Source organism: Trachurus trachurus (assembly GCF_905171665.1).
Source record: "Trachurus trachurus genome assembly, chromosome: 10".
In the NCBI taxonomy this organism is placed as follows: Eukaryota; Metazoa; Chordata; class Actinopteri; order Carangiformes; family Carangidae; genus Trachurus; species Trachurus trachurus.
In genome coordinates, this window is record NC_139894.1 from 10,356,087 (window position 1) to 10,365,903 (window position 9,817).

Below are 9,817 nucleotides of genomic sequence, written 5' to 3' on the forward strand. Positions count from 1 at the left end.
CTTGTGGCTTCCTGTTTTCCTTCCTGTTGCAGGACTTTAATCACTCAGAGCTGCAGCTGCATGTGTGCATGATGCAGCTCCATCTCTGATTGGTCGATTGATGTCTGATTACCATAATTAACTCCACCCACTCTTACACACAGCTCTCGTGTGATTGGCTGCTGGAGACTGAACCCTCATCTGGTTGTTGTGCAGCCTTGTTTGTGCTCCTCAGTTTGACCTGCAGCAGCAGCAGCAGCAGAGACAGGGCGTTGCGGCCACGATGCCTCGCACGACCCCGACCTTCTCCGACTTCTACTTCGAGCCTCTGACGGAGGACGTGGAGCAGCTGCTGGCTCGATTCCAGCAGACCAACTCCGTGAGGTACGAGGTGTTTTCATCCATCTGGAGGGACATGAGCTTCTCTGACGTCTTCACGGGGATCCCGCACCTGAGCGAGATGCGGCGGTTCTGCAGGGTGACGCTGGCCACGGCGATGAAGTACTTCCTGCCGCCTCACAGCTACCAGATCAGAGTGGGAGGCCTCTACCTGCTGTTCGCCTTCTACAGCACGCAGCTCACCGTCACTCCCATGGCCATCAGACTGGCGCTGAAGGACTGGGTCCACGTGCAGAAGTTCCTCAAGGACTCTGTGGAGGCCGGGCACCAGGACGTGCTCTACGTTTACCACAAGCTCGTGGCGACTAGAGCCATCCACTACGCCGCCATGACGCACTTCCTCACCTTCCAGAAGCAGAGGAAGCCCAAGAAGGAGCCGGTGTGCGAGGAGTTCCTGGACAGGAGCACGGCCGTGCAGGATCTCATGTCCTTGGAGATCCTGGACGAGGTCGCCGACATCCAGAGCCAGTACGAGAAGATGAAGGCGGCCACGGCGGAGGTCAGCGGCCAGGTCGCCATGACCCAGCCGGAGTTCGTCTCCCACTTAAAGGAGTGCATGTCGGAGTTCCTCGCCTGGCAGCAGGAGGCTTCCTCTCAGGACAACAAACACAAGAAGGCAGGAAGCGACGAGAAGAAGCCGACCAGGGCTCAGCTCCTGACCTCCATCAAAAGCAAGAGCTACAGCAGCTTCCAGGTAGGGATGTTGTGCTTGAAGCAGACGGTTCGACACAGTATCGATCTGTCAAAGCAGAAGTATCGCGATGTGTCGATGCCTCGCTTTTTCACCATGCCAAAAATTACGTGACTTTCCAAATGAAGCTTCCTTACGGCGTGTAGCGGCAGATTTGAATTTAGGGCAGAGTTTTCAAAATCACTCTACACTTCGTTTGACAGGAGGAGAGTTTTTGTGTGCGTTGTTGTGATAGTTTCATCGATTAACAACCAGAGAGAGTGCGTATAGGAAAGATTAGTACAAAAGACAGCCACACTCACGTTGAATCACAAAGAAGGGAAACAGACTGAAGCAAAGCTCAACTCAAATGATCTTGTTATTAACTAGAAATCAGAAGCCCTTCCCACTCTCGCCAGCATTTTGCACAGTTGTCATAACAGTCCCTAGTAGTAGCACAAGCATTTCCCAATTTTCTTCCACATTTTTGTATTTTGTAAATACAATTTTTGTATTTCCTATCAATGTTGCATATCTTTATTAGCCTACATACAGCATGTTATGAAGACACAATCACATTATAATCCAAGTGTAACAGTTGACACCTTGCCCTTTATTGTTAAAATGCTATGTTAAAGGTTGACCAGCAGATGGCGCCATGTTGAATTGTGTCAAATGCTTCGAAACACTGAACCATTTCAACACAACTGCTTCATATTGATTCAGTGGTTCAGAAAGCTACTACTACTACTAATACTACTACTACTACTACTTCCAGGAGGCGCCGAAGGCCCGGAGGCACCGCCAGGCCGCGACGGTGGAGTCGTCCAGCTCAGGAGGCGAGCAGCTGCAGGAGCACGTGAGCACTCGGAGGAGCAGGAACAGGCCGAGGTCTCTGAGCTCCCGGATCCGGCTGAGCCTCGGGCTGCCGCACGAGGAGCCGCAGGCCCGGGCCTGGCTGCTGAGCGCCCCTGAGGGGACGGCAGTGAGGAGGTGACCGCCAGGCCATGAGGAGGATCAGGAGCCGGTTCAGTTTGTTTGTAAAAAGACATTTTAATTTAAAGGGATAGTTCACCCAAAATTGAAATTTCTATTGAAACTCATTAACTACTCACCCTCATGTCAACTAAGGGCTGGGAGAAGTTTCAGAGTCCTCCGTGCCTTCTCTGAGTTACAGGGGGTCTCGGCGTAGCACTGCATGTCCATATGACGGTTGCAAATGGATACCAACTGTCTTCGTAACAAAAAGACACACCAAAAAACATCCAAATACCTCCATGCTGCTCTAATGTAATGTCTGTCTTGTATTGAAGCCCAGAATTGCGAAATTGTCCCGAAAAAAATTAAATAAGTCTATATTTCAAGCTTGTTTCGTAGTGGAAGCTTCTCGAAGCCTGATCCTGGTTCGTCCAAATTTGACGAACCGGGAAGAGGAGCTTCCGCTACAAACAAGCTTGAAATATAGACTTATTTAATTTTTTTGGACATGCAGTGCTACGCCGAGACCCCCTGTAACTCAGAGAAGCCACAGATAACTCTGAAACTTCTCCCAGCCCTTAGTCGACATGAGGGTGAGTAGCTAATGAGTGAAATTTCAATTTTGGGTGAACTATCCCTTTAAGTATGATTAACATTTGGATTTCTGTTGATCCGTTTAGTTGCTGCATAAAGAGCCATTTAATTTGTGAATAAATGAATTGATCTGCTAATAAACTGGTTGTCATTTAATTTTTATAGCTGATAAACCTGTTGTCTGCACACAAATGAGTGAAACTGATCATTTGCAAACAGGTGGGTCAGAAAAAGCCATTATTTTTCTATCTCTGTGGTGCAATGTGTAAAACATAGATGAAATTCTCAAATTACTTTTTACTGTTTTGTCTGATTAACCACCCAAAAATCCAATGAAGATGCAAAATGAAAGTAAAAGTGGTGAATCCTGGATTTCTGTGTTGATGCGTGTGGAAGTTAGTAAAAACAAAAAAGTGTAAGAAGTGTAACAAGAATATACAGTATGATAGAAAGAAAATATTTAACCTCAGAAGAACATACATACCTTGTGCTTTTTTCAGACATTTAGTAAAACATCTATTTATTCATTCATTAATTCATGTATATTTTACATGTATATATCTAGCTATGCAATTGTTTGTATACTAATATAGAATTGTTATATATTTTTAATAGAAATATTAATTTATACATTTATTTGTCCGTTTAAAATAGATTTTTGTTTAACTTTTTTACATTTATTAAAACATTGGCATTTGTTTGTACACCAATATATAGTATAGTTTTTTTTAAATAAAATTATTTATTTGTGCATTTATTTATTCATTTTATGTATTCCTTATGTATGTTTTCTGTATTATAATATTTATTTATGCTATGATTTATTTCTCTGTTTCTGAGAGACGCCATGAGTTACGTCATGACGCAGTACGGCGGCCCCTGGCGGTCAGACGGTGGCGCTGCATCAACACAGCGCCGCCGCCGCCGCTTCAGCCCGGAAATATCGTTGGAAGAAACTTCCCCCGGAGCTTCCTGTGTGTGATAATCCACTTGTTGAGGAGCCGAGAGGAGAAACACAAGGGGAAGAAGTCAAACTTGAAGCTCCGCCACTCATTCACACACACACAGCAGGAGGATATATAATATGATGCATCAGTCCGCCGTGTAAGAGCAGCAGCAGGAAGCCGCGGTCGGAGCACCATGTTCGGGCTGAGAGAAGCCGGAGTCCTCGGTGTCTCCGTGGTCGTAGCGGGAGGAGTCGCTTATCTGGTCTGGAACTACGCGTCCTCCTCCGGGCGGAAGAAGCCGGAGGCCGGAGGAAAGAAGGAGGAGGAGGAGGAGGTGAAGAAGAAGAAGGAGGAGAAGAAACAGCAGCAAGCACGAGCCGAGCCCACACAGGTAAAAAAAAAATATATATATATATATAGCTATATTACCTGGACAGGTGGAGATTTGTTATTATTAGTGCAGCTATTATTATTATGACGTCGTTATTATTACTACAAACAGGTGGGTTTGAGCGCCAGCCATGGACCACAGGGCACTGGTAGACAGAAAACACACTGCAAAAACTCAAAATCTTACCAAGAGTAGGCCTATTTGTCTTATTTCTAGTCAAAACAAATCTCATTGTACTTTAAAATAAGACTAATTACATAAAAAGTAGCTTGTTTTTAATACGCATTTTACTTCTTTCAAGCATATTTTCACTTGATAGTGGAGCAAGTTTTTCTGTCTGGCAGATTTTTCTACTTATTTCAAGTGAAAATGTGTTTGAAACAAGTGCAAATTATCTAAACACAAGTTAATTTTTAGGTGATGAGTTTTATTTTAAGTGGAAAGACATTAGTTTTGACTAGAAATTAGACATTTTTGCAAGAAATAAGACAAATATTCTTGAAAAGATTTTGTGTTTTTGCAGTGCACACCGTTTATTGTTGTTTATGTGTGTTCATTTCTCTATTTTCTACCTTTATTGCACCTTTTTATGGACATTTTTGCATCTTTTTGTGTTGATTTTTGTGTTGTTGTTTTTTTTTTACATATATATTCCTTCTATGTGGTCACTGAGCATGTGCTTGTTTGTATTGTGTCATTTTGCATCAGTATTATTATTGTGTTTGGGTTTTTTTTCCATTTAATTGTTTTTTAGTCGTGTTGCGTTAAGTCTGTGTGGTAACTTCATGTTCAGACAGACTTGTTATGTGTCTGTTCATTTAGCATCTCTCTGCATTTGCTCTGTGTCTCTTATTATTAATTATGTGTCTGTTTTTTGACCATTTTGCATCTATTTGTGCTGCTGTTGTGTTATTTTACTAGTTTTGTGGTCACTGTGTGTCTTTGAAGGCATTTTCTGTGCACTAATGAATGTTTGTGTCTATTTTTAGTTATTACGTGTCACTATTTGGTGTTGTAATTGAAGTCGGCCCCTATTTAATTGGTTTTCGGGCTCTATTATTAGTTTGTGTGGTCAGTGTTGCGTCTCTGCAGAGATATTTTAAGTCTACACAGACTTATTTTGTGTTTCTGCTATTACATTTTGTTCATTTTGCATCTCTGCATAAATTAATCGATGCAGAACAGTCACTTTGTGTCTGTTTTGACTTGTTTTGTGTCTATTTCTAGTTCTAATTGTTGTTGTTTGATTGATTGTTTGATCGACTTTCCAACATTAATTATTAACCGCCGCTTCACACAGAAGCTCAGGCCCAGGGCCATTTCTAATGTAGTGTTTGTGTGCAAGTCTGGCTTTAATGTAACTAAGGTTAGACAGTGTTTCATTGAAGTAAAGGCCTTGTATTTCTATTCTTACTTATATTTCACAGATGAATTGAAGATTTTTCTTCAATAGAAACAAAAATATTGTTTATTATTAACAGAAAACCATCCTTGTCGTATCAAACCCAGCCATGAATGGATATTTTTATGTTTGTGTCATGCCAACAAGACACATTTACTGACAAATCAAAAAACTAGACAGTCCTTCCTGTTGGTACTGTACGTATCACTTTCAGTACTCATCTGTATATCGCTCTTGGTCTCATTGCCCAGGCCTTTTCAATAAATAAAGAAAATGCAAATGTTTTCAACTGAAAAAGATGTTTTTAGCTTCTCAGCATCGTCCAACCACACAAATGTGTTATTTGGATCTCCCTTACTAAACAGTTTTTGTCTTATAAAGTCATAGAAAGGACAGTATAACACAAAAGGAATTTCATTCTCCACCTAACTGTCTCCGTGTGTGTTTTTTATTTTTATTTGCATCCTCAGTCCGGGCCGGTGGAGTCGGGGGGGACCCAGGTTCTGGTTCTGGGTCTGGACGGAGCCGGTAAAACCAGTTTGCTGCACTGTCTGTCCACCGGGAGCCTGGAGCAGGACATGGAGTCGACGCAGGGCTTCAACGCCGTCTCCATCAACAGAGAAGACCTGCAGATCGAGTTCCTAGAGAGTGAGTCTGAGTTTTTATGTATTAAAAAACACCTGATAATAACTAGTCGATAGTGAACGTGACTCATGTGTGTGTGTGTGTGTGTCCGTCAGTCGGAGGTAAGGAGGAGCTGCGACCCTACTGGCCGAGGTACATTTCCAAGGCGCTGCTCCTGGTGTTTGTGGTCGACTCCTCCAGCCAGCAGCTCTTCCCCGTTGCTAAGAAACATCTACACGAGCTGTTGACCTCTGACCCCCGGCTGCCTCTCATGGTGCTGGCCAACAAACAGGTGAGTGTGACAGAAAAAACACTCCAGGCCGCTTGTGATGAAAGCTGTTGTCAACGAGACCGGCTCAGTTCATCAAGAGAGAGATTTTTATAACGCAGCTGATTCATTTTATTATCATGGATTATTTTTTTTTACTATTATGGACATAAATATGAGTAAATAGAGAGTTAGTAATAAAATATTTATCACGGTTTCTCAGGATTCATGGTGATGACGGCCTTAGATCGTCCTAATTTTGTCCTGAGTGGGAAAAGACCACGTGTGCTTCTGCCTGTGTCATTTGTAAACTTTCAATCCTCAAAATATAATGAATATACTTAATATAATACAGTAAATAATACTCAAATAAAGGTAGATAAAAATAATCTCCAAAATCCACATTTATTCATAATAATAATATGATATCGTAAATATAAGAAAATATTTACATTTAATGTTCATGATACCAGAAAATGAGCCGCTGATTTATTTTGTTGTGCAATTAATTAATCTTTAATCAGTAAGTATCAAACCAAAACTAAGTTTTTGTTTCCTGGTGCCATGAAACACAGAAATAAAATCAGTTTACTGTTATTGTCAAATTTTGGTCTGAGAGCTGAGAAATAAACTACAAAACAATTTAAGTCAGAACATTATGTTTGATCCAAGACAACACAGTGATTAACACGAAGGCTGCGATGCAAATCAATAAACAGGAATAAAACGTTCACTAAAGAAGAAGAGTCAAACGGTTTTTGTTACTTTTTCTGCTACAAATCTGATAATAATGTTGTTGTTTGTTCAAAATCTAAACTGCATCAACACGGTAGTAATGCTTCTGTTTTTTAATTTAACAAAAACTGATGTTAGTTAGTTTCATATTTGTTTTTCAAGACGCCATTACACTACAGAACATGTGTCATCATCTGGTTTTACAAATGTCAACAAAAACAGATGCATACAATAAATTAAGATACAAAATAATGTGTTACCACCAATGTTCTTACATCAGAAAAATAAAATAAAATATCTATCAAATGAATTGTATGATCTAAGTTTTTTCCAGGTAACAAGTTAAAGCAGAAGTGAGTGATATATTTGTGTTAATATAAGTCTTAAATAGTTATATCTTCCGACAGCAATCACTTACATAGAGTGTTTGGACTGAAACACGGGTCTCTCAGTCCCTCTGCTCTGCTCTGAGCCGAAGAGAAAACATTTATCGTATCCTACAGTTTTTATCCAATGAGGAGAGAGAACGGCATGCAGGGCTGTGTGTGCAGCCAAGGAACGCTGTGAATGTGGTGACGTAGCGACGAGGAATGTTATGGTGCGTTCAAGGAAACTCGTATTTTTCCGACCGTGAAGTGGTACCAGTTCGATCTGGTACGAGTTCACCGGTCGGAAGTTACGAGTGGCCGTTATAGTGACTTTCACCGGTAAAACAGGTCGGAAAAACAGGAGTGGGTTGCCTGGAACGCTACAAAGTCGTAAGTTGTGACTTGAAGCTGTAATTTACGATTTCAAAAGCCTGCCTGGAACGCAGCATTAGCGAAAACGACCGGATCACTCACTTCTGCTTTAAATGTCTAAATATTTAATAGATGTAGAAGAAAAAGTAGAAGCAGGATCTTTGGAGTCGATTCTTAAAATTTGAAAGATGGGATGTTTTATTAAGATCATTTTTAAAATCACATATTAACTCTTCCAAGATCTGAAAAGTTAAACTCAATAAATAAAAAGTCAGGTGATTATATTTTATCTCCCCCTGGTCTGCAGGATCTGCCCGGCGCCTGCAGCATCACCGACCTCCACGAGGCTTTGTCCCTGTCCGAGGTCGGAGAGCGCCGGCTGTTCCTCATCGGTACCTACGTAAAGAAGGGGGAGGCGGAGCTCAGCTCAGGCGTCCAGGACGCCCGGGACCTGATCACAGAGATGGTGAACGAGGGCAGATAAACAAAAAGCAAAAAAACAAAAAGAACAAACACTGTGTTTCTGTCTGTGGGCGGTTTGTTGTCACTTCATCCTGTGCTTTTGATAAAAGTTCAACAGTTTCTTTGCACTTTACTGTTTTCACTGAAGCAGGTCGGCTCAAACTCTTTTTTATTTATTTGTGAGAATATAAAACTTATTGTTTTGGGTTGTTACAGTTGGGATTGAAGCTCTTTTTTTGTTGTTGTTCACCATTACCAAATATTTCAGACTGATCTTTATATGAGATTATTTACATATTTCATCGTCACCAAAACTTTATTTTCCTTTTTTTTCATCCCTGCAGGTGTTGTTGGGTCAATTTAAACCCTGTTAGCTCACTTCACTTCACGCTGAGCGACTCTAAAAGTAGCTCAGTGTGAACTGTGAAGTAACAGGTTTTAATGCAGGTGACACAGAGTCACTGTGGATTTAGTTCAGGCCACCTGGGGTTTGTAGTTTCATCACCAGCTGTGATTTTAACAGTTTAGCGTCATGGTTGTGTTTTTCTAGTGGGAGACACAAGAGGGGCAGATAATAAAGTGTCTAATTTGGACTTTAATGTGATTTTATTCATCTTTAAGCTACACCAGGGCAAGATTTTTAAGATTAAATTAACATATCAGTCCATAAGTTTTTGTTTTTGTCCATTTTTCCCCAAAATCCACAGCACAAAAACACAAAACTCCTGCTGTGCTCAAGATTTCTGCCTGTTTTTTTTTTGTTTTTTTTCATTTCTATTATTTGAACAGTGACTGCTTTCTGCCATGTGGGACCGCCAACGTGCAGCTTTAAAGACAAACATCATTTCAACAGGAAACCACGGTTGTTGTCTGTTTGTTGTGATTTTCACCGATGATGTAACCAAACCTTTAACACTACATGGCGTGTTTTGTCACTGGAGCGGAGGCGTTAAATTACAGCTACAAAAACACAGTAACTTTTGTTTTGTCGTCATCTTGACAAGGAGACGAGGGATTATAAACTACATGTGTTTCTCTTAATGTCTTTTTGAATAAGCTTTATATCTTATTTGCTGTTCAGAGAGACGTTACCCTGTTTATTTTACCACTGTTTTATTTTATATAATTTAAGGAATTACATTGTCGAAGTGCGTTTAAACCTCTGTATATGTACTACAAATGTAACTGAGGAATGTAGCCTAACGGTTTCAAAAAAACACATTTTCTGTTACTATACCAAAACAAAAACAACAATAGCAACAGCAACAAACAGGTCAAAGTGTTGTGTGAAAAGATAAAGATGCCTCCCAGTTTGATAAAGTCTTACAAAGTGTTTTTCACATTTAAATAAAAATGTTTACAGTTAACTGCTCAGTGTAGTTTGTCTGTTATTGTTGTCTTTTCTTATATTATACACCCAAATTAGTAACAAGAGATGACTATTAGCAAGAGATATAAATACACAATCAATGCTTTGTTTTGGATTTATATCAAATTGCATTGCAAATAAACCAAAACAAAATATTCGCTGTGGCATTAAGGGGATAAAAATTAATAATATTGATAATATCAGCTTATCTGAGAATGTATATTGACTCCTCCTGATGTGATGAAAAACCTAAAAAACC

General features: G+C 40.5%; 2 protein-coding genes across 2 annotated transcripts; both read left to right on the forward strand.

The window, feature by feature from the left end:
• Nucleotides 1-262: 262 nt before the first annotated feature.
• Nucleotides 263-2,045, forward strand: LOC310992970 (snRNA-activating protein complex subunit 1-like; the record flags this gene model as incomplete). Its single annotated transcript, XM_083981198.1, has 2 exons — nucleotides 263-1,072; nucleotides 1,827-2,045. 2 exons carry the CDS (start codon nucleotides 263-265, stop codon nucleotides 2,043-2,045), a joined length of 1,029 nt encoding a protein of 342 aa, XP_083837324.1.
• A 1,507-nt stretch (nucleotides 2,046-3,552) lies between these two features.
• On the forward strand, nucleotides 3,553-9,509 carry arl9 (ADP-ribosylation factor-like 9). Its single transcript, XM_083980803.1, has 4 exons — nucleotides 3,553-3,958; nucleotides 5,831-6,008; nucleotides 6,101-6,276; nucleotides 8,035-9,509. The coding sequence occupies exons 1-4, from the start codon at nucleotides 3,761-3,763 to the stop codon at nucleotides 8,209-8,211; spliced, it is 729 nt and encodes a 242-aa protein (XP_083836929.1). The 5' UTR covers nucleotides 3,553-3,760; the 3' UTR covers nucleotides 8,212-9,509.
• Nucleotides 9,510-9,817: the final 308 nt, after the last annotated feature.